This window comes from Ambystoma mexicanum, chromosome 5q (assembly GCF_040938575.1).
Source record: "Ambystoma mexicanum isolate Mex_15411 chromosome 5q, UKY_AmexF1_1, whole genome shotgun sequence".
NCBI classification, from domain to species: Eukaryota; Metazoa; Chordata; class Amphibia; order Caudata; family Ambystomatidae; genus Ambystoma; species Ambystoma mexicanum.
In genome coordinates this window covers 345,288,404-345,313,454 of record NC_090933.1, presented here as the reverse complement: position 1 = coordinate 345,313,454, position 25,051 = coordinate 345,288,404, and the positions used below count along the sequence as shown (strand labels likewise).

At 45.8% G+C, this 25,051-nt stretch overlaps 1 protein-coding gene across 5 annotated transcripts in view; it reads left to right on the top strand.

The window, feature by feature from the left end:
* Positions 1-25,051, top strand: part of CEP192 (centrosomal protein 192) — a 2,773,731-nt gene that overhangs the window by 2,346,024 nt on the left and 402,656 nt on the right. For all 5 annotated transcript variants that reach the window (XM_069620824.1, XM_069620822.1, XM_069620821.1 and 2 more), the window contains one exon: positions 10,421-10,544. In XM_069620824.1, the coding sequence (XP_069476925.1) occupies positions 10,421-10,544 (124 nt within the window). The remainder of the gene's footprint in view (positions 1-10,420; positions 10,545-25,051) is intronic.

The window sequence follows — 25,051 nt, the reverse complement described above, 5'->3', positions numbered from 1 at the left end:
TTTCTGAGTGTCTTAGACAAGTCAGAACCAAACCCCACCATGGCGGAATCCAAGAGTGAGACATGTCTTTTTATAGCATGTTCTTCCTGCCACCTTAAAAACCATCTACATTAAAAGTCATCATGAGTAGTGTCTGCTTCGTGTGTACACAGACCACGATATTAACACTTGCTCCATAAGCTGCTACAAATAAAACCTTAAAGGGCCGTCACAGGAGAATAGTGTCCTGGCTTGATGCAGGGACTGTGGCCTCAGACTCTGAATCAGTGAGAACCCACACCTCACTAAGCCATAACTGGCTCCAAGTGTGTGCTCCCTGTTCTAAAAGGTTCAGATCCCACGTGGAGGCTTCCTGTGGGAAAACGTGAGAAAAGATACTACCTTAGCACTTATTCCTACGTCCCGTCCCCTTTCCTCCATACTGTAAGGGCGTCCCTCGCTAGGGACTGGAGACAGAACCGTTTCACCCGAAAAATCATCTTCCCCTTTAAGTTTAGATGCACGAGTGGGTGCGGCCCTGGGAGCATTCGCTCCCCTCACTCCGTCCACCGGCGCCACTCCTCAGTACTCTTTTCCGCGTCGTCGGGAACGGACCGCTTTCACCAACACTCCTGCGTTAGGCCTTCGGCCTTGTAATTCCACGCGCTCTTCCCCAGAGAAGTACTCTTGTCTTCTTTTTCTATTCCAATTATTGGGTATTGCTCTGGTGCCACGCTCCTTCCCAGCGCAGGCTTCAGCAGGCGTCCAGCCTGCGCAGGTCCCTTCCCAACATCTGACCCCCACTCCCTCTGCCTCCGGTGCCTTGGCCCAGACCACGGCTGGGATGGCGGTACCGCGTGCGACACCTTGACTCTGCGTGTGCTCAAGAATAGACTAGCCAGGTGGCCTCCAGAGGACATTAAAGCACTTGTGAAACGGAAGACCAGGCCCAAGGTAGAAGCCCTGTTCTCCTCAGCACCCCGCAAGTGTTACTTCTTCCCTGGGAGGCGCCCAAGTGGGAGGGACCTCTCGGGTCCTAAAACCAGCAGGAATACGGAGGCTGCTCCAGCTTACCAGCCCTCAGGCCGAGGGTTCTCTAGATACTACCGGTGAAGGGCCACAAGGCTCCATTACCTGGTCCCAACCCGAGGGGCTACACCCTAATACCGGACCCATATCTGAGGGGCGCCTGCACGCAGCATGACCGGCACCATAGCTGAGGGCACTTCGCCTATCGGGCCTCAACCTGAGGTGCAGGGAAGGTCGCAACCACCACCGCTCAGCGTACTGGTGGAGGCCGGTCACAGCTCCGCTAGTACCACGACGCATGCATGTGGCGCAGAGCAAAACAAAATGGCCGCTGGGCCAGACAAAATGGCCTCTCGCCCGACGCCCTTTCCCTTCGCCGATCAGGCAGGGAGCGCACTTCCAGGTGGGATAGGACAACCCCTGTCACCTGGACCACATCCTATCCCTGTCCCTCCACTTTGCAGGGCAGATACACATTGCCAAATTTAGTGCGATAGGGCATGCCCAGGACACAGCAGCCTCAGTGCCCTACCCCTATGCCTATTCCATCAGGCACACTTCCGGCTTGTGAACTCAGGTTCTTCGAGAAGTTCCTCACCCTCCTGAGATCACCACAGATGGGTACCATCCTCAGGGACGTAATCGGGGACTGTACAGCCACAAGCACCCACAGCGGTACCGCCCCTGGGTCCAGCTCAGGCCCTGGCTCCCATGCCTGTACCAATCATGACCACTCTGTCTCTGCCCCCTCAGCAGCCTCTGGCACTGATAATCCGCACACCACAGCTACCTGCACCCAGCACGCCTCTGGCTCCCCCGGATCCACCGGACACAACGGTGGACACGGACGAAGAGGAAGAACCGGACACCACATAATCAGCCAAAGCTTTTCATGAGCAACTGTCGGGCCTGACTGAGTACCTAGGAATCCCGCAGCCACAGGTGGAACAACCGGAGGCGGGGGTACTGGTCTAGGTTCTTGCGCTACTCCTCCTACTCAAACTGTAATTCCACTTCAAAAGGATGTCTAAGCATTAGCCAAAAAAGGTTGGCTCAAGCCACACTACCCAGCCAACCGACCGGCGTCTCAACGATAAGTACAGGCAAATGGAAGGGGACCCCCTCCTATTGTCGGCACACCCCCAACCGCACTCTTCGGTGATAGCAGCAGCATCACTATACTCTAAGCCACAATCCTCGACAACAGCTTCAGCCTCTGCACTCTTGGGCAAGGAGGAAAAGCTCTTGCAGGCGTTCGGGAAGAACATGTACTCTAGCGCCACTCTCGACCTGCGCAGGCCAACGGTGATGCCCTATTGGCAGTTGTCAACCAGAAGCTGTGGCCAGAAATTGCAGATTTCCTTCCTGAGCTCCCCACCCACAGCCAGGCTCGCTTCAAGGCTGGGCTGGCAGAGGCCAAAATCATGGCACAAGATATAATGAAGTCGACGGTGGGCCACATTGACGCATCAGGCCGAGCCATTTGTATTGCCATGGACATGAGGAGGATGGCTTAGCTCAAGGTGACAAAATTCCACCCACACGTACAGGAGCGCATACTGGACCTGCCTTTCAGGGGCGGGTGGGCGACCTGTTCCATTCAAAAACGGATGAGGAACTTGATAATAGCTCCCAGACAGCGAAAACATTATCTATTCTTACTAAGTCTACACCCAAGACCTACAGCCAAACGCACCAGCACTCGGACAAAGGTTGGTCCTTCGGAGGCCTTAGAAGATTCCAGGAGAGACGGTCCAGACAACCGGACAAATCCCCTAGCCACCACAGGCACAAACACCACAAGGCGGCTAACAAGGGCTTTTTCCAGTCCCCCCTCCTCAACCCCAGCCTCAGAGGGGAAGATGTTGTGACAGTCTTATCCGGATCCACAAGTCTCAGGTGGGGGGCAGGCTTTCCCTTCACGTGCACTGCTGGCGGACAAGGTTTACGGTCCCATGGATCCTCTGTGGTATCCACGGGCTTCCAATTTCTCCCTCTCCTCCCTCCTTCCCTCCGCTCCTGCAGTTTGGTACTGCAACTCTGCTGGCGTAAATCTGCTAGCTCGCAGCGAGCAGAGCACTGGCGGAAGTCAAAGCCATGCAGCCAGGCCTGGGCTTCTAGTCATAGATTTTTCACCATACACAAAAAGAACCAGGCTGGCCTGAGAGTTGTTAGACATTTCCTCCTTGAACCTTCCCTTCCTCTCCAAAAGTTCAAGATGGTTACCCCAGCCTTCATAGCGGAGACATTGTGTGTGAGAGATTGGATGTGCTCCCTGGATCTGAAGGATGCTTACCTACACGTCCCGATCTGGGAACCCCATCGGTCCTTATTGAGGTTCAAGATCATCGGTTTCCACTTTGAATACAGGGTTCTACCCTTTGCATTCAATTAGGTCTCCAGGGTCTTTACAAGGCTAACAAACGCATTGGCAGCCCTACTCGGGGCATAGGGGCCATCCTCCATTTCTTTACTGACTATAAGAAGGAAGAAGCCTTTGCTTTACTTCATGTAAGGCTGGGTCTGACCAAAACACCTCAGTGGTGGTTGACCTCGCTGATACTGATGTTTGCCAGATGAAGAAATATTTTGGGCTACATCCCTAGGGATGGCTCAAAGCCACAAACCTCTGCTGAGATGTCCAGTCGAAGGTCATAGATATGACCATTAATAGTGAAGACTTCTTTGGGAAGAAAGTGGACGATACCATACAGGCCATCAAGACAGACAACGTTACCGCCAAGTACTTGGACACCTTGCAGCAACATCTGCCATACCAGTCCGTTCAGTCCATGTTCTCTCGATTTTCCAGATTGGGCCTGGATTATCAACTGGCCTATCTGTCCCAATCATATAGGATAACAACTGTAAGGGTGCAGAAGAATGACTGACACAAAGATGGCATGTTTGACGCTAAAGACTTTTAAACAATAAAACAAGAGAAAACCCATCTTTCCTTATTCCTAAGAGAGGTTTCCCTGCCTCAACTAAAGATTTAAGGTGACAGTCAAGATGCCTGTCAATGTAAAAGTGTCCATCGCCCTGTGTCAAGAAAACCTTACTGCTGTCACTTAAATTAGACACTAAAGAATAAAGCAGTACTGTTCTGATCGCAGGAGAATGCCTCCCTTCTCCTGGGTTGTGGTCTCCGTCTCAGCCTGTGGCAATTACTCCTTTGCCTATGCCTTTTGGACCTTACTCTCGGTCCGAGTTACCAGGAGAATGACTCCCTTCTTCTGGTAGGCTTAGCACAGTCTTTTACAACCAGGAGGGTTGACTCCCATCCCCTGGTCTTCTCCTCACTAGGCTTCACACTTACAACACCCAACTCTGAGTGTTGGGAGGGTCCGCAACCTAAGCTTCCCCTCTGTGATTTGCCCCACTTGGTTCACTTCCCTGCCGAGCACTGCCACGAGGAAGATGACTCATATCACTTAGTTTGGAACCCAGACCCTGGTTTCTCTTAGTGGGTTTATCCCCACCACTGTTTTGAGGGACTTGCCCTCTCAGGTTCTCTTTATGGCACTTGGGGTCCTCAACCCTTCCCTGGTGATCAACGGACTTCGTTTCACCACTGCAATGAGAAGAGGTTAGTAGGCTTTCTGCCCCTGCTGTGCCGCTCAAGCGTTATGGTTGCAAAAGGGCATAGGTTTAAGTGCATGGCCGTCTAGGAAAGCCGCCTTGCAACCCCTCTGGGTCTTCCGTACCTTGTTGAGGGCTTCAGCACATCACCATGGCTTTCTGGGATGGCAGGCTTTCTCTGGCCTCTTGCCTTCCCTCTGGCTGTGCGACGGGGTTCCCGGCTGCCTTCTGCTTTCCTTTCTCCTCTTCTCGCCGCTGCTGGGCACTGGTCTGTTCCTGCAGACCTGACCTCCTGAACATCAGACACAGGGCCTGCCAGCATCCTTGGGGATCTCCCTCTGATCAGTAACGCAGGTTTATATCTCCCACGTTCAGTGAGCAGCACACCTGCTGTCCTCCACGGCTCCTCTTCACAGTGTTTAGTCCATTGTAGATTTTTTTACAATGTGGCCAGCAGTGTCTGAACTTATTTTATGAGTTCTTAGTCTTTCACATCTTTAGTCTTCATTGCTCTGCGGGGCAACTCATCCCAGTACTCTGATTACCTATGTTCCTGAGGTTGTTCTTCATCTCAGTACTTTCCAGAGCCTTGAGGGTAGTCTGCCGTATAACATTACATGGATCTACTGTCTACAAAGAGGGTAGCAGAAGGAGATGAGCCTAGAGTATGTGGGGGTGCAATGTCCTCATAAGAGCTGTACACAAAATGGTCATCTATCCTGGGGGTGGGAGGGGTCCCCCACCCACAGGGGGACTATCGGGTAGCAGCCTCACCTCCCTGACATCATGGGAAATGGCTCCCCCTCTGGGAGAAGTAATAACATCCACTGATTTGTCACATAACCTATACGTCCAGTGACAAATGTAAGGCCAGGTCCAACTTTTATGGGGGCAACCAGGCCCCCATAAAACAGGCTAGAGGGTAGAGGCCAGCCCGGCGAACAAGACTGACCCATCCCTTTACTTCCACATCCCAGTGGGAGGGCACCTCACCATCTTTCAAGATCAATGGCAATGTATTACTGCAGACAAGTGGGTAATTTCACTAGTTCATCATGGTCATACGCTGGAGTTTGTACAATGAACGGCTATCACGCCACCTCACACAAAAGTGGGAAAAACAGGAGGTACTGACTCTCCTCTAAAAAGGAGCCACCATAGAAACGCATCCCTCATGCCCAGCGGTATCGGGGCATCTACTCTTACAACATTTTTGCAAAGGAAATGTCAGGCAGCAGGATGCCCATACTGGATCTCTGTTTTCTAAACCAGTTCATTCAATCCTCGGCTATTTAAATTGTCACACTGGAACACCACCTCAGTCAGTTGAAAAAAGGGGATTTCTTATCGTCCCTAGACTTGGAGGATGCATATTTTCATGTCCCACCCATTGCCTCCACTGGAAGTTCCATCCGATTTACCATGGCAATATTTCAGTACCAGTTCAAGCTCTCTTCCTTTGGCCTAAAGTCTGTCCCAAGAGTGTTCACAATGCCTGAAGTCGGAGTAATCCGTGTCTACTGGTACATCGATGACTGGTTGATCTGCGCCCATTCTTTCTGCCTAGCACGCAAGCACACAGAGGCCACGATGACTTGCATCTTCTCGTTTTGATTTTCAATCAACTACAGCAAGTCCTTTGTGAAGCCCTTTCCGAACAGATGCTTTTCCTTTCATTGCATTCGAACAGTGTCCTGCATTGCTGTCCAGTCTTCCTATAGGATTGTCATGCTATCCAAGACCCACTCGTCACAGCGACAAGTTACACTGCCTGCTTGGCATGAAACCTGCCATGGAGTTCCTGGATGCCCGCTGGCAACCCATCACTGGCCATTGGGATGACTGGTTGTCACAAATCCATTCCACAACGCTCTTTGGTGGTGGGCGGAAGGCAATGACCTCGCAGAGGGAGCTGCATTTGTCACAACCAGCCACCAGATCACGGTTATGGCCAATTAATCCATGGCGAGTTGGGGAGCCCTGCACCAGTGATCCTCATGCCAGAAGCCTCTGGCCAGAAGGAAGAAAAGGCTGTGCATATCAATGTCATGGAGTTAAGGGCAGTACTATGGGCTCTGAAGTCCTGCCTCCACCTGCAAGGAAAACCCTTTGAGCCTTTACGTCAGACAGAGCTCAAATGCCTGTCCTGGAAGACTGCTTTCTTGGTCATCATCACCTTGGCCAGGAGGTTTGGTGAAATACAGGCGCAATCCATCAAGTTGCCTTATCTTGTTTTCCACATACCTAAGGTCCTGTTTATGGCGATCCCTATGCTCGTGCCTGATGTGCCTTAATCGTTAAACCTTAATGAGCCTTTGATACTGCCGGTGTTCATCCACTCTCCTTCTGCCCTCTCTCTGCACGTTATACGTGCGCTGAAGTACTATATTTCCCATACCAAGCCATTCCGAAAATCCTTACATCTGTTTGTGCTATTTGGACGCACTGCCATTGGTAACAGACTTTACACATTTTCCATCTCCCAATGGCTTTTGGCTTGCATTTATTTTTGTCATCTGCTGGCCAGCAGGCCACTTCCCGGTCGACCTAAGGGGCATTCCACAAGGGCTGTCTTGTCTGCCACAGTCTTCCTCTGTAGTGTCCTTAGGGATATCTGCAGGGCAGTGATGAGGCTAAAAGCATAGATAACGGCCTTAATGAGAAAATGGGTTGGTCAGAAAATTAAGTTCAGGGAGAGTGTGTAGATTACACGTTTGTTTGAGCAACGGACACCCAACAAACAAAACTTGGCATATATTCAATCATAACCTTGACATAGACTAATACCCTTGTCATGGATCAGTAGATTTAGGGGCCGTTGCAACAACCTTTACCAAAATGTTCCCATTAAGGCCCCGCGGAGTCATTGATTTCCATGGTAACCACTGATAAATCCACCACGTTAACTAAGAGCCTAGGAACCAATATCACATTAATGGAAATAAAGAGGACTGGCGTAGAACTAACCCTGGTTCAGGAAGTGTATCACTGTCGTCCACATGAAAAACAGTAAAAGGACTTGGGCATCACTGGCTCGGTCTTGAAAGACTGACCGCTACTAGGAGTATGTTGTTACTTTGCCATTTGGAGCAACACCGACTTCTGAGGTCGTTCAGTTTAACGGTTAGTGGGGCTTCAATCGTTAGGGAATAGCGTCCATGCATAGCACACAACAGATACCCCTGTAACTTTAAAACGTTCTGTTTGTAGATACTTAACCACTCAATTAGGGTTAAGACCTGCGTGTAAAACAACCGTCATGGATCTGGGGCCCATACCACTCAAGTAAAGGGGAACCAGCGTATGTGATGCTACGGCACAAATTGGAGTCAGCGCAATAATAGATGCCATTTTGGGTTAGAAAGCCTGGTCTCAACAACTGACATGTAACACGGCGGTGGCCTTTGGGCAGGATACGAGCACCATCAGCTGTTCACTTTAGGATCCTGCTTTTTGTGTTTCTGTTGTTGCTTATAGACTTAGATGGTGCACATTGGACTGGAACAGACGAAAACAAATCAACTGGACTGTTGCTGTTCGGTGTGAATGACAATAATTTCACAAGCGTCACAGCCTTAGATTTTGTTAGGTTTTCATGTAGCGTACTCTGCTATTTTGTGGAGCCAAAGCCCTAATAGATGCACATCCCTTTTGAGTTGTCATAGTCAACCAAGTGTGTTAAGACTTAAGCTACATACACTGGGTGCCACGAGTCCCCAGCATCCATGAAGTAGGTTGCTCTCGTGAATGAGGCATATTTGTTTAATTTGGCAATGTAACCATCAGTAGAGATCAGCTTCTTTAGTTGGTTTCAGGTGAGTCCATGCTACACATTTAAAAACATCTTTTTGCATCAACCAGAGCTTTTCCCCAAGGCATGAGGCAGCGTAAACATTTTCAAATGTGTCACAGCGCTCGTCTCTGCTAGAGTGCAGCTATTGCACTAAGATTGTTACAAATAAAATTTAACTGTACAGAACACTAATTACTCTGTGGTGAAGATATTGTTTTTGAACATATGGTAGACTAAAACCAGTGTTCATTTTGTTTCACGACTGTACGTTGGGTCCAGTGAATATCTTCACTCAATACAGTCCAGACAACGGAGCGCATTAACTACTAATAAGTGAAAAGGAAGCTTCTTGTATGTATTTTTTATTTATTATTTGCACAGAAAAGACAGTTACCCTGAAGAATTTCCTAGAATGTCAAAACATCAGACATGGAGTAAAGAAACATGTTGTGTATTGTTTGTGTAGGGAAATAAGAATGAATGAATGAGAATGAGTCTCTGAGGAATGATTGATGTGTGTTCATTTTTATACAGTATTTCACAGCACGTAGCACTTTATCATTCAGATGTGTTATTATTGTGACTGTCTTTTTGTAGTGTGCTTTTTTACAGTGTTCTATTTGAGATAATAAGAATAAAATATGTATTTTTCTAAATAACTATGATTGTCATTGGCTGCTAATTCTAAGCTGCACAGGATGGCCATAGGTTTCAGGTCAACTATTAATCACTATAATTAGGTACCCGTACCCTCTTGAAACAAACGAAACCCACAAGCATTTGTTGTGTAGTATAAAGGTTTGTAACCTTCTTAAGGATGTGTTTGTTGCGGTTGGTTTCTCATAGCGCTCGTGCCTCCCTCATTGTTGTTGGGCAGTGGTGTGGACCATTTTCTACTACATCAACAGACTCAATGGAGAGGATTCCAGAACTGGACTGGCTGTCCTTTGACATCTATTTGCCTGAGGTGACCTTTATCCTGAAGGCGAGCCTTATCCTCCCAGTTTGGCACTGTATGCATGGATATGCATATGTATTGCTGTGTAATCTTTTCCAACAACATGTGGATCTATGGGCAATCCATTGCTGGAGAAGGAAAAAGTTACTTCCTGTGACTCCTGTTCTCCAGCATTGGTATCTTTAATAGATTTGCATGCAACCCTCCTGCTGTCCCCCATGTTGTTCATCTTGACTTGTTTTGGCACTGTAACATGCATGAAGATGTCCGCCAGGGATGGAGCTATGGGAGGCTCTGCCTATTCACTGAGGAGTAAATGAGCCAAAAAACACTGAGAACACTAACGTGACTGCAGTTTTCCTAATTTCGAATGACACTGCTTTAATATTACTGAGGATTTCCAGCATGAGAACAGGGAATATTCAAAAGAAGGAATGTGACTCTATGAAAGATAGAAATGCTAAAGAATGTGAGTTACAGGTTTGTCACTTGTTCATTATAGAGATTGACAGTCTTGGGTTTGAGCCAATAGCCTAACCAACGGAGGAACATATTTTAGTCAATGGAGGGACGTCAAATTTGAATGTCTGGGATGTCTAACTTTAAAAGCTCTAGAAATAAGAAAAATATTTATGGAAAGAAGATGAAGGGAATAGTTAGGTTTACACACTGAAAATTGTTAGTGAATACTCATTCATGCTAATGTTTTTCATTTGTTTCCAAAGATATTTATATTGATGGGTTTTACCTGTGTGTGTTGATATTCAAAGTGAAATAGGAATCAAAATTAGTATTCTGATCCCAAATCTAAGTTGAATGTAACGTCAAATTTATTGATCAATATCCAGTTAGCTAAAATCAGAAGTTTATATATTAACTGAATGCTTTAGAAAGCTGTAAACAGAATGTATAGTAAATTGAGGGGCTTCAAAAATTGTGCACAACCAAGTAAAAACATTTTTTTTAAAATCTAAAGTCTTTTATGGCAAACTTGTTAATGGATTTTAGCATTTTTATTTAAAGCTAGTTACTGCTATTAACCAGTACCATAACCACTTTGTTTCAATATATTTTTGTAGGTGGTACTGATGAAACAGGCCATTTAAAACTATTCAACTACTCAAGAAGAACATTGAAATTTGAACTGTCTTGGCCAGCTCACTGCCTTACCATTACTCCACAACATGGTGTTGTGGAACAACAGTAAGTCATTTATTACATCACTAGTCCGGTTTTAAAGTTTCCTTTCCGCTGCTATTTGTTTTGAAATGAGGTTACAATGAACATTATGCTTACATTAGCTGAGAGAGAGAATCAATTGTATTTCCCTTTAGAAACACTCAAGTGTGAAGGAGACTTTGTGAACCATGCAATACCACGCTTATAGTACACATAGGTCTTCCACCCCAGCATTTTACACCTTGCCTTCTTTTCTGTTGCCTGAAGATTAATCATGACAATAGTTGAAAACATGTTGCACCTGTTCATTTTGTTAGTAAACTTCTTTATTAGGAATGATGTTTAATTTTGGGAGTAATACATTGCATCCATGTTGTAATATTACTTAGATGCAATGTGTTCTTTACTTCACTTTCTGGTTTCATAGGTATTGTTCCCGAATCTGAAAAATGCAATGTTTTTATTGCCAAAGAGTGTTTGGTGAATAATCTTCCTACCATGATGTACCAAAAAATACATGCGTCCCAAAGCTGGTAGCTAAATGGTCCCATATTTGAAGCCACGTTCCAGTCACTCTGAGGCACAAATTCACTGCTGTGAACCCCTAGGTAACCATAACATATCTTTTAACAATCAATCTACTAATATGTGGTCCGTAAGGAGGGTCTGTTCTTTTCTGTGATGCTCTGGGTCCACTCAAAAATGTGTAATTTGACAGCCTTAAAATAAGACAAAATCCAGAAATCGTAAGCCTCTTCTTTGCCTGGGAGTTTTCAGCATGGCTGGAGAGTTTCTAGTTTATATTTATCCACAAACCTGCCAGGTGAAACTTGTGCAAATTTTGAAAAAATGTTCTGAAAATCTGGATTGTGAGTTTCTGATAGACTTCGATACAACGGGTAAGGCCCGCCACCTTAACTTTTTTTTATGCCCAGGCCAATAAATGCACATAGAATTGCAATTTGCCTAATAGCTTTGAATTTGTTCTAGAAGTTTTGGGTTGTTAGCTTTGATGTAGTGTCTGTATAATTTTAACAATTTGAAAACCAAGATATTGGAAGCTTTTTGAGGACCACTTGAAAGATGAAATTTCTTTGTCCCTTTTCATCACTTGCATGGAAGTGTTAATTTTAGCACTTCCAATTTAGCCAAAGTAATTTTGGATCCTGCCATCTTCCTTACTGCACCAGAGCAATACAGTGAACCATGTTCAGCCTCTTGCATCTAATGGATTGTTCCTCCCACAGATTCCTCATCTCTGATAAATTCATTTCTCCAGCATGGGGTCCGGCATGGATGCAAATGCTCATGAATATTCCCTGTCGTCAGCCTGGGAATCCTTGGTAAAAAAGAGAAGCAGTTTTGCTTTAGCCTGTAAACTGCATTCTCTTCTATAACCAATCACTGTCCTTTGGAGGTCATACTACCCCCATCTAAGGAGTCGTCTCCTAAGCTCCACCCCTGGTGGCCATCTTCTGATTTATAACGCATGTTTCATTGTTTGGAGTCCTCATCTTGCTCTTTCAGTTTTTGGAATATTTTGAGATGTTTCAGATAAATGTTCGTTTTTTCTCAGATTTCTTCCTCAGTTGATCGGCTACCGGCAGCAGGGATCTCTTGTCGGTGAAGATCTGCTTCATCGCCAGTTCTTTTTTTCAAGTTTCAGAGGACCGGGCTAGGGCCTACTCCTCACCTTTTGACTATGTCTGATGAGAAGAGTAGGCTCTTCAAGGGTATCCAGTCAGTATGTCAAATGCATTTTTCAAAATGCAAATGTCAAACATTTTGTTGAAATTTGGTTATTGAATGTATTCTTTTTTTATTTAATACATTTTTTGTGGGGTTTTGTAAGTAAAAAAAAGTGTTAAAAAAACAGGAGTTGGGGGGAACCCCCCATTAAAAAAAAAAACATTTCGAAAACATTTTTTAGACAAAATGTTTTCGACATATTTGCATTTGAAAAAATGTCATTCGAAATACTCACTATAAACCCTCTTCAAGATATGCGTAAAATGTGGACTACGGAATGACTACGTCGAGGATTGGCATCTCAAGTGCTTATATTGCCTGCTTCCGGACAACGATTAGGAAGGATGCAAGATTTGCTGTGGTTTTCCAAAGCAGGGTCGTTAACACTGGATAGCAGCGAGGCTCAAGTTGGGGACGACTTCTGACTCAGTCTCTGGGCGCAGTCATGCCTCATCCAGGACCGGCCGGTCCCATGAGGTTGAGGTCATTTGAGGACGCTAAGCACCATGCTATGGCTCCCACTAGAGTCATCGCAGCTGCTGGACCCAGTTCGAGAAGGACACTTCCTCTCTCCCCAATGAATCTGCCAGTTTGGGGGTGTGCCGTCGAAGAGGAAGTTCTTGACGCCTTTGAAGCACAGGTCTTTGTCTTTGGACAAGCCTGAGAAGGAGATACCTCGGGTGGAGCCTCTCTTCCTTTGTTGACAAACCGCTTCATCGACCAAGTCCACAACTTCGTCAGCGACTTTGTCTTCCAGAACATTCGTTCCGTTGATGGCCACAACTCTGTCGACGACCTCAGTCCCTTCGAGGTCTTCGGCTTTGTCAGAGACCATCACTACATCGTCGAAAGGGGGGCCTTGCAAATACTGTGGTCTCCACAACCAAGACAGCGACCCCACGAGTGGCTTTGCCTCCACGGCCTACGGCTTCTGCGTTGGCTGCACCAACCGAAGGCGTCTGATGTGCCTGTTCAGGTGCCAATTGTCGTGTCATTCCCAAAGCAATCGGTTAAGACCAAAGAGCTGCCACCGCCTACGGACTTCCTCCCCAGGCAGGTGAGGATGTCCCCGACGATGCCAAGGAATTCTCCAAAGGTTTCTGCGCACATCTACAGGACCTACAGGATGACTATTGGCACAAGGGCAAATACTCTGACCAAGAAGGGGGCTTTTGGGGCATGTCCAGGGATGCTTCTCCAGGGAGAGAGTGCCCAAGGCTGGTGGCAACCCCCCAGCTGTCCTCCTGGAGCTCTAGCTGTGCCATGTTACAGCTTTTCCCTCCCTGGAGGGACGGAGATCCAGCCAGGGTTCCCTAGGACCGCTGCTGGGCTTGGGGACGTTTGACCCTTTTTCTTTTCTGCCCAGGTAAACCCACTCAGGCATGTGAGGTACCTCTTTCATCAGGACACCTGTGGGAAGGTAGGGCATGTGGTGTTGCTAGTGTGTTTCAGTGGCTTCCTGATGGCAAATGTCTCCGAATTTGCTTGGCCTTGTGGGTAATAAATTCTAGTGCGATTCATGCAAGTCAGACCGCTTTGGATTCCCACATTTCTTCTTTTCGGAAATGCATGGGGTCCCCTGTTTTCCTTGATGGCAGTAACACCCCAGGTCCAAATCTGTTGGTTGCCCACAAGACCAAATACAGTAAAAATGTGGTCTTCCCAAGGCCTTTGGTGTATCAGTGGTTTAGCCTTCTACCTTTGTGTTCGGGTAAGTGCACCCATACATGTGAGGTACCATTTTCGTCGGGACACCTCTGGGAATGTGGGAAAGTAGAACATTGTTTTATCTTGGTTTTTCATAACGTTTTCATACATTTCCTACTACGTTTGTTACACAACCCTTTTATTTCCCAAATGTGAGATACATTTAATCGCTGCTTTAGGCACTGTCTGCTTTTGTAACCTGTGCTAGTCAACTATTCTTCCGAAGGGTCTACCTGTGCTCTTTCCAAAAATGTATGCTTCTTCACCACTTTCGTTTTCATTATTTTCAAATGCCAAGTACGTCTGGTTAGGCCCTTGGCATAGGAATCCTGTGTACCATGACTCAATGTTTGGCTTGTGGTATTGCTTGTTTTGTGAGACATTATGAAAAATGTGGGATTTCCTTTCTAGAACATTCAAGGGAATGTAGCGGTGTATTTCTTTTCTCAATTTTCATTTAAGCCATTATCTTCATTATCTTACAAGTGCAAACATGTCCAGCAAATACTTTATTTTCTCTTACGTTTCCAATTTTTTGTGCAAACTATGGGAATTTTATGTACATAGTTGATACCTTACCTGTGCAAATGACCCCTTCCTGAACTTGGGATTTTGTCTACTTTTCAGAAATGTTTGCCTTTCTGGGTTCCCATTGAGCTTTCCTACCCTCCTCTTCCTGTTCTATTAAACAAAGGGAGAAATCACCCACCTTACACAAAACTGATGGTATACTTAGGAAGAATATTTTATTTTGTTTCCACTGACCTTGTTCTTGAAAGCTTGAAAAATGGCGAATTCAGAAGTGCAAACCTTTTGTTCCTAATTCTTACAAGAAACAAACTACAGCCTTCTTTGTACATCATTGTATTGGCATTTTCTGAAAAAACGCAATATGTGGTCACTTTTTAGTTATTTTCTCACACCTGCTTACACCAAACCACGAATCCGCGGTGGTGTTATGACTGCCTACATGTGTGGAGAAAATAGTCCAAATGTGGCTGGGTTATAACTTGGAACAAAAAAGTTACAAGGGATTGAATGCCGACATACCGAAATATCCAGAAAAGCGCTCGGCACTGGGAGGGAAAACCCTCAGCAGTTTAAGGGGTTAAAGTGGGGGCATTTGGGAAGCACTGCGGGGGGTCTCCTCTCTGCTTTTAATTTAGCTAAAATTTGTTGTAAATTCAAGGTTTTCTTCCTCGCAGTAACGCATTCGATATTTTCACATAGATCCTTGGAGAGGGATCTTTTTGCTGCTGCTACTCTTTTGGACAAAGGGGAAGGGGTTAGGCCACCCAAAGAGGAGGTTCTCACGTGCCCCTAGAGGCGGGGGTGGGGAGAATAGCTGCTCAGGCAGCCACCTGCTCATTGCCCTCTTCCTCAGTCCCAAAACCCCTCTGAGAACTTTGATCACAGGACTCTGGTGGGAGGCAGGTTGACCCAGAATATCCAAGAATGGCGTTGCATTAAGTTCGATGCATGTGCGCTTCAGACAGTGTTCCAGGGGAACAGTCTCCCATTACTAAAAAAGCCCTCCAGATTGTCCCCTGACCGAGAAATCTTCAGTAATCAGATCATCTCCTTCTGCAGCGGATTCTTTCCCTGTTGGAGAAAGGTGCTGTGGAAATGGTACCTGTAGCAGAACAATAGCAAGGTTGGTACTCAGCCTGTTTTATGGTTCCCAAGGAAGACGGACGACTGTGAACCATCTTGCACCTGAGACCTTTGAACAAGTCCCTCAGGAACAATAGATGCAAGATTTTCACTCTTTTGCAGATCCTCAAGGCCCTTCAACTCCAGGATGGAATGGTGTCTTGATCTTCAGGATCCTTACTTTCATGTGCCTTTACTTACCAAGCGCAGAAAGTATCTGAGGTTTGCTATTGGCAGTTCTCATGATCAGTTTAGAGTACTGCCTTTCGTGCTCACCTCCGCCCGAGGGTCTTTACCAAGTTGATGGTGGTGGTGGCAGCAAATCTAAGAAAAGGAGGGATTCACATCTTTCCCTACCTAGATGACTGCCTGAGCAGGGCTTGTTCTCCCACACAAGCTCTGGGACATCTCAACAGCACCTGCCACTCTCTTCACAACCTGGGTTTCTCCTTCAATTTCAAGAAATTCCAGGTGATACCTTCGCAAAAGATTCAATTCATTGGAGCGGTCCTGGGCTCTTCCTCAGGCAAGGCTTTGCCTCCTGAGTTAAGTGCTCACAATTTCATAGATGGTGAAAAAGTTTTAAAATGCCCAACATCTACCAGCCTTAGTTTTTCTGAGGTTGCTGCGCCTCATGGCATCCTGCATTTTCCTGTTGCCAGAAGTCCGCCTAAGGATGAAGTCCCTCCAGTGGGCCCTCAGACTCCATTGGTCACAATTGTCTGTCAGGATGACTGACCTTCTTCAGGTCCCAAGCAATGTCACACAGGATCTCCTGTGGTGGGCCTGCAAGAAGAATTTGATGCTTGTGGAACCTTTTTGGCAACCATGGCCAGAGATAACAGTAGTCACCGATTTCTTCCCTCACGGAGACATTATGTGGTATTAGCGGCTCGAGTCCAGGTTTAGCGCTACGGGAGACTCGGTAGTTAAGTAAGTATACACTGTGGCTTTTGGTAAGTATGCACCGCAAGCGCAGTGAAATAAGTGTCTGCGTTATTGGGGCGAGCACAATGGATAATGTCTCTTCCTTCTTTTGCAGGGGTTTGTGTGCTCGTAAAACTGACCTTGATTGCAGCGTTGGGGGAAGATTTGGTGAGTATACGCAGCGTAACTGATGTGCACGTGCTAACGCAGTTGTTCTTTGTTCTTACAGGTGCCGGTGTAGAAGTCCCCTCTTGACTGGAGATAGCTGCGGCGTGGAATAAGAACGGAGGTTCTGCCGGAGCAGGTAAGCTGAAGCAGGATGGTCCGGAGCAGATTATGCAGAAGCTGGCTGATCCAGAGCACAGCAAGTGTTACTGATACAGCTCACAGTAAGCAACACAAAGCACAGGTAGAATCTTGGGTGTGGCTTATATAGCCAGCCACACCCAAACACTAGAGAGCTCATGAATCATCATGCACTTCCTGTTTGGCAACAGGAAGTGGTAACCAGGAAGTTATTACAAACACTAGGAAGGAATTAAAGGAGGGATTTGCTATGGGTTCTTTGTGTGCCTATGCCAGGCCTGCCAAGCCTCCACCCAGCTTGCCCCAACTACCTGCCTGATACCCATGACATCCAGCTGCTCCTCCTGAGACCATACTCCATGGACGCTGTGGTTGTCCAGGGTACCCCTAATCCCTCTAATGGCTGCCGGAATGGCCTGACTACGAGCAAGTTGGTGTCTGTGCCCCATAAGACTAGGTCCTGGTGGAGATGCTGTAGTATGCTGACTGGCTCTGCCTGAGAGCCTTTCTCCTTATTCCAGGAATCTGAGAAATGAAACTGCAGCCTGCTCATCTTGGGCCACAGCGAGGAGACATTCTGCCATTATTCCCAGAATGTGTTGGTACCACCAGTCTGAGGTTACTGCTCTGCTGAGGAAATGCCCCATGGCCCTCTTGATTGTTGTGATCTTGTCCGCTGAGAAGATCATCTCTGTCCTCGTATTCCATAAAGATCCAGAAATGTCAGTCTGCGTGGGCAGTAACTGACTTTTTGAGAATGATAGAAAATCCCAGATCGTATAGTTTGTGCATGAGAGCGGAGGCTGTGTGACTAGCCAGTCGGCGAGGTATGGATAAATGTGGTGGCCTTGCGCCCTGAGTAGAGCTGCCACCATGTTTATTAGCCTTGTAAAGACACTCGGGCCGAGTTGAGTCCAAGGGGTAGAACTCTGTATTGAAAGTGAAAACCCATGATCCTGAACCGTAGGAAGGACTGGTGGGTTCCCAAATGGGGGCGGGCAGGTAAGCATTCTTCAGATCCAGGGAGCACATCCAGTCTCCCCAGCACAAAGTCTCTGCATTGAAAGCTGGGGTAACCATCTTGAACTTTTGGAGGGGGAAGGGAAACGTTCAAGGCCTGTTTCTTTTTGTGTATGGCGAATGTCCAGGAATAAAAGCCCCTGCCTCGCTGTGCAGCTGGCACTTCCTCCACCGCCTGGCTCGCTACAGAGTTTCCATCCCAATCTGCGGGAGTGGAGTGGAGTGGAGGGGGAGGGAGGAGGAAACGGTAGCTTCAAGGAAATGTTGGATCTGGCTATGGGCGGCTTTATCTAAAATCTTAAGGAGGAAAGGCACAGTGGTTATGGGTCGGTAGTTATTGGGCTGTAAAGGGTCTAGAGTGTTTTTTTTAGAAGATGACAAACCCAGGCCTCTTTTAAGCTTGCAGGGATGATACCTGTTCTGAAGGAGGAAATAATGAAGGCTGTCAAAAGCGGTGCGAGAAGGTCGGCACAGTACTTAGATGAGCTTAGGTGGACATATGTCCCGTTTGCACATGGAAGGTTTTAGGTTTTTGAGGAGGTTGATGACTTCTATTTCAGTGATGTCACTGAAAGAGAAGAAGGGTTTGGTAGAGTTAGTTGGAGAGGGAGTGGAGACTGTTTGCAGTGATCCTGGATATTTTTTTTAAGGAGATCAATTTTGTTTAGCATGGCAGATCGAATACTGGCACACCAGGCTTCATCTTTGACTATCTTGTCAGGGGTGTTGGGTGGAGAGATGAGCTCATTGAAGATGTCAAATATTTCCTTTGATTGTGAGTTGCCATTTTTGAATGAAAGGATGTCTGCAATCTCCTGCCACAACTTTTGATTAACAGCAGCCAACATGGCATCAGCGTTGACCTGACACAGGTGGAGCATGGCATTTGTGTAGATCTTTTTGCCAAACGACTCCGAACAGCTTTCCTTCTTCCACAGGAGTGAAGAAGCGGATGCAGCTGAGGAAGTGTGGTTTTGAATATAGCGATGCTGCTGCTATAACAGATATGAAGTTTGGTAACACACATCTGTTATTAGCGCCAAGATGCCCCTTTGGGGGTGAACATGCGTTTTACAAATAAGCCTGTTATGTTCATGAAGAGAAAACCTCTTTATGGTCCTTATAGTCCTAGCTGACTACCTCTTTTGACTCCTTGGTGGCTGTCTTTTGCATAAGGTTAGTCTTGATTCTCCTGTTTGGAATATACATATTATTCCTTTTGGCAAAATTTTGGGTTTTTGTGCCCTAAGAAAGGATATAATTACCCTGACGGTTCCTGAGATGCTGCTCCCCAAGGAGACTTCTGAGGAGCTACTGAACTGAGATTTTGGGCTTTTATGATCTATATACCAAAAAATATTACATGGACAAGACTGTTGAGGGGACGGTTTGTGGTGAAAGAAAAACAGAAACTATAGATAGAATAACATGCAATACATGTTTAACCTTAGTCTGTATCTCTGAGTTCTGAAATATATTACTGCAATTTAAAGCAAACCAATATATTGGGGCAATAAATAGGATAAGCCTAGCCAGTGAAACTGTGCTCTGGTCCACGTAGAAATGGGATTCCCTGTGTTCTGCAAGATTCTCGCTCTCCTCCAGAAAAATTTCCAGTTGGCATGCCCAAGCAAAGATTCTCTTATTTTAACATTTATAGAGCGTGCGTAGCCCAGAAGCATCTAGGTGCTATTTCTTAAGAGATTGGTTGCAGATTTGTTAGTTTTTCGTATATGTTCACACATATGCATTGCACATTCATACATAAGAAATTGGTTACATATTTGCGTATAAGTTCAGAGATGCATTACACAATCATGTTCTATACTTGGAGACATCTGTTGATAGTAGATATCATGGCTGGAGGACGGATATGCATAGTGTTAGTCTTAGGAGCAGTGGGGATGTCCTCCAGGAGGCTAGGTGCTATGGAGCTAGGGGGTCTGTTGTGTGGCGTCTAGCTTAAATAGTAGGGTTTTGAGGTTTTTTCTAAATGACCAGAGGGATGTATCGTTTCTTGGTTGTGTAGGTAGGAAGTTCCACCATCTGGCTGCGATTACCGGAAAACTTGAATCTTCTGCGGTCTGTCTGTCTGGTGTGACAATCAGGTTAGTGTATGACAACCGTGTGGGTCTGTTAGATTGAGTTTTGTTGATCAGGTTACTGTGATAAGTTGGTGCCTTGTTGGTGAGACATTTGAGTGAGCATGAGGATTTTGAATTGGATGTTAACATAGATTGGGAATATTTAGTGCAGTTCTGAGAGTGTTATTTTGTACTACTTGTAGTTTTCTAATATTTCTCATACTAGTTCCAGCATATAGTGAATTACAATAATCAATCCTAGAGAGTATCAAGACTCTGGCCAGAGTGGTGGAATGTAAAAGCTGAGGAGGAGACTATGGTGTTTACCTGTCTGTTGCGGTGAGGGAGGAATCGATGTAGACTCCAAGAGTTTTTATTTTGTTAGCTACCGTAATAGTGTTCCCATCAATGATAAATTATATATACTCTTGTGGAAGATTGTTAAGCTTGGATTTGTTTCCAATTAGGATTAGCTGCGTCTTGTCGTTGAGGCAAAATTCTTTTTAGAGCCAACCATACTTGGATCTCGAGATAGATTTTTGGTGTTGGTATCGTAACATCCAGTGATCGGTATAAGTATTTGCACATCGTCAGCTATACGAGATACCCCTTTTGTCAAGCTTATCGAATAGGAGCTTAGTGAATGCATTGTAAAGGGTGGGTGACACACAAGAGCCTTGTGGCACGCCGCAAGTCACAAGGGCCGGAGGGGCTGCTGAGGTGTCGGAGAAGACCATTGTAGTCCAGTTAGAGAGAAAGGATTCGATCCATTTAATGGCTTCAGGGAAAAAATGGGTTGATTTTTCAATGTGTTGGCATATAATATGATTGACCAAATCAAAGGCTGCAGAGAGGTCTAGTAGGAGAAGGATGAGCAGGTCACCTTTATCCTTGTATTGGTCCATTTGTGTTTTTAGGTCTAGAAGGGCTGCTTCTGTTTTGTGACTGATTGTCTCAGGCCCAGAAAATTATTGACTACCAAGAATTTTTGGATCTGCACGATCAAGGATTTTTAGTAAAAATGGTACTGTAGTGATGGTCCAGAAATTGGTAGGGACGTTGGGTCTAAAGTGTTTTTTATTATTTTATTTTTTTTAAATAATGGTTAGACCCAAGCTGCTTTTAGATCATTCGGTACTGTGTTGGTGGAAAATGAGCTATTGATAATGCTAGTTTTAAAAGGTGCTAGTTCAGTCACACATTCTTTACCAATGTTACAGGGCAGATGTCGCCCTTGCATCTTGAGGGTTTTAGGCCTTTAATGATGTTGATAGTGTCTAGGGTGGATACAGGCAAGAAGGTACATTTAATCTCCTTGTGAGCTTCCACTGATGAAGGTATGGTTGGCATGGTGGCGTTGAGGTTCAGTTTAGATTTTTTTTAAAACAATTTTTTGTTGAAGTTGCTAAATTTTGTCTGCCCAGGCACTTTGAATATTAGAACACCATGTTCATCTTTAATAGTATAGTCGGGGGTGGGTGCTAGTGATTCCAACTCACGGAAAATAGAGAATAATGCTCTTGAGTTAGACTGGGCATTCTGTATTCTTTGGTTATAGGCTTGACTTTTTGCTTTCAAGAATTTCTTTCTTATAATTATTAGTTAAGGTAAGGAATAGGGTTTTGTTCACAGGGGTTGGTGATTTTATCCAATTGTTTTCAGCTGATCATTTCGATGCAGGCATGATTAGGAGCTCAGGGATAAAGCAGGAGTTGATATGAGCAATTGGTTTGGCTCGTTTGATCTTCAAAGGGGCTACCTTATCAACGGCTGCAAGCAGAACCTTGTTGTACTGACATACCAATCCTGATGGATCGTTATCTGAGTAGGTCTGATCTAATAGAGGTGTTAGAAGTGGTAACCTAGTGTCAGTTACTATTTTATATGCTCCTGGATGGTGCAGTAGGTACAACGGGGGTAGGGTTTACAGTTTTGTTAATGAGAGTAGTAGAAAAGATAATAATATTGTGATCTGACCATGGCGTATGGGGTATTTGAGAGGATGTCGGTGACACAATAAGTGTCCGCTAACCAGTCTAAGGTACACCCTTTTTCATGGGTAGGTGTGCTGATTCTGTGAGTGAACCCTTGGGTTTTCATGGAGTTGGCCTGCATGTGTATCCAGAGGGTCATTCAGACCTAAGGTGAAATCGCCCATAATGATAGCTTTGGAGTGTGCGTTCATATTGTAGGCCAGGAGCGAGACAATGTAGTCTTCGAATGTGGAAGTCAGGCCTGCTGGTCTGTAAACAATGTGTAGCGTGAGGGTACAAGTGTGTGTGAGGGAAAAGTGTGATGACTGCCTGTGGTGAAAGGGGGGTGGTTGTAGATTGATGTTCAAGGCTTTCTTGGCTAATAAGGCGGCTAATCCTTTTGCTGATGTTCTGTCCTTCCTATAGGTGGAGTAACCCTCTGGGATAGGGATAGAAGGGGGCCTGAGTTTGTGTGGAGCCACGTTTCCGTGACTGCCATGAGGTCTAAATCATTAAATTTAATGACATCTGCAATATCCAAGGCGTGGTCAGTGTTAGATCTGGCATTGATTAGTGCACCTTTTAGGTGTAGGGTCTTGTTAGTGTTGGCTTTGATCTGGTAGGTGCAATTGTATTAGAGAAGCCGTTGGATCTGTCGTCTGGCATGTGTAACTTTAGTTGAGTAGGGATGGGATGGGTGGATCCCTTAGTCTGAGAACTGTTAATCGGGCGAGGTGCTAATTCAGCAGCTAGATTGAGTCTTGTTTTTTTTTTAGGTAATGGTTGAGCGGCTTGTGTGTCTTGTTCTGCCATTGGGTTTCGCGTTGGTAGGAACAAGGAGATAGTCCAAGTCTTCTGGCAAGTCCAATGATAGGGCTTGAACGTAGAAATGGAGCGAAGGTATGTGAGAGATGAGGCAAAGATTTCAGTGAAGGGTGGGCTAGTGACAAGGGCAACGAAGGCGTAGTAGTGTATCTGGGCAGTCTGTGCGGGTATTCGAGAAGTTCTTGTGAGACCGTCCGGCGGGAGTGAAACTAGTGGGTAGGCATTCAAGATCAGGTCTACCCTTGTCATGGGTGGGAGGGGAAAGTTATTGGGCGGGGGAGTGGGAGCAGGGAAAGGCACAGTTTTGCTTAGAAATAGGGTGGGACATGGGATGGGGTGGTGTTGGGCGCAACATAGGCAGACTCTAGGCCCTTCTCTAGCTGGATGTAAGAGCATGCAGTGCAAGGCAAACCCTTAGAGGTGGTTTCCATAATGGTTCTAGCGTGTGGGAGTTTCACCAAACGGCATTCAGAAAGTATTAGCAATTGCAGTACAGGTACCATCAACGTAGGTAGGCAACCTGACGTAGCAGTATAAGTTTCAATGGTGAGAATGTTGCTGAGTTAGCAGGGTGAAGTCAGGCTATATGTGCTAGTGACATAGGCTAGGTGCGGTTTTTCGACTAACATACAGTATGCAATCACGCTAAGTGCACTGGAGACATGGGCTAAATGCGGCTATTCTGCTAACATACAGTATGAAATCATGCTAAATGCAATGGAGACATGGGCTAAATGTGGCTATTCAGTTAACATACAGAATGCTTGGATAACTTTGGTTAGGAGCGTGCATTTAGAAGATTTGCAGCGCATGTCGGATGCAGAGTACCAATGATCCGGCCTGTACCTGATATGGTAGGCAGTGCGCATTAAGAATGTAAGCAGTAGTTGAGTAGAGCTATCGTAGTTTATAGTCTGTTTAGTTGGTACTTACAGGCGGAGCATGCAGATATTTGGTCAGCTGTGCGGAAGTGCAGTGAGACAGGCTGGTTTAGGGGAGTACTGCGTTAGCGTCCAGGCCTCAGTCCCTCGGTCCTACCGGCTCCGACAGGCTCGGGACAGGAGCCTTATCTGATGACCTTCGCTGAGGGCCGGCTTTAGCCTACCGGGAATCCAGATAGGCTATGAAGCCGTTGCAGCAACCAATGAGCGAGGAGGTGATGTTGTCCAGGCAATGCTGAGGCGCTGGGCAAGAATTACTTGGTGGCCATTTTAGAATGGTGGATGGCAAATGGAATTTGCTTGATTCGTATGTCGATGCACTTTAAAAGGGAATAATGATTTCTGCACAGTTTTTCCAGAACGACAGCCGCAAAAGTGCAGATCGAGTATTCAGCCAATCTCAGCCAATACCCATTTTATGGTATGACTCATGCTGTGCTCATTAAACTAATTTGTTTGAACTTGCAATATTTTAACAGTATGGTCGTCACAACTGGACAGCTTCTTTACTGTAGTCAAAATTAGATAAGGCTGAACTGCTCCAATTATAGCATCAGGCAGCTGGGTGAGTCCTCTTCATCCAGGACTTGGACTATTGGCAGATTTATGATTTATTTTTTTGAAGTTTGTGAAGATAAGGAGGAGACTCTGAGTTACTCCTTCAATTGGTCTTTTAAGCAAACCCCTCTCATAGGAACTAAGCTTCGAAAAAGATGTAAGAACTGTTGAGGTTTTTGGGAGGTCGCCGTCTGTGGCTTCCTGTTGGTTAGCTTTGCTGATTTCCATCAAATACGTTTACTAACCTTCCTTTGTGGATTATTTGTGGATGAAAGATTTCCCTGTCAAGAGAAAGTGAGTAAAAGTAGCGCAAAATCTTTTTCGGCTAAAATGGTGCAAAGGTGAGATTGTGGCTTGGGGGAAATGGTCTGGCAGGAGGATATTCAACGAGAGGTGGAAACTTGCACTACAGCGACTGCAAGACGCCTTGAGAGACAAGGAGGAGTTTCATGAGATGAAGACATTGCACAAAGCAGCGTTAGAAGGAAGCAAAGCAAACATATCTGTGCTGGATGAAAAAAGAAGGCAAAATACACTATAGGGAATAGGCTCAATGCAAGAGGGTACACACACACCACCAGAATACAGTGGTGGAGCGTTCGCCACTCACAAGTTTGGCACCAACACTGCCCATGTAGGGGTGTGCATTTTTGGATGATTAAGTAAATCCCCCTGCTTTTACGCATGGTCTGACTCCAGTGGAACCAAATTGAGTTGCTGAATGATTTCCCACAAAAACACCAAGGGGGGAAACAAGAATCGCTTATGCTGGTAATGTTAAGAACGGA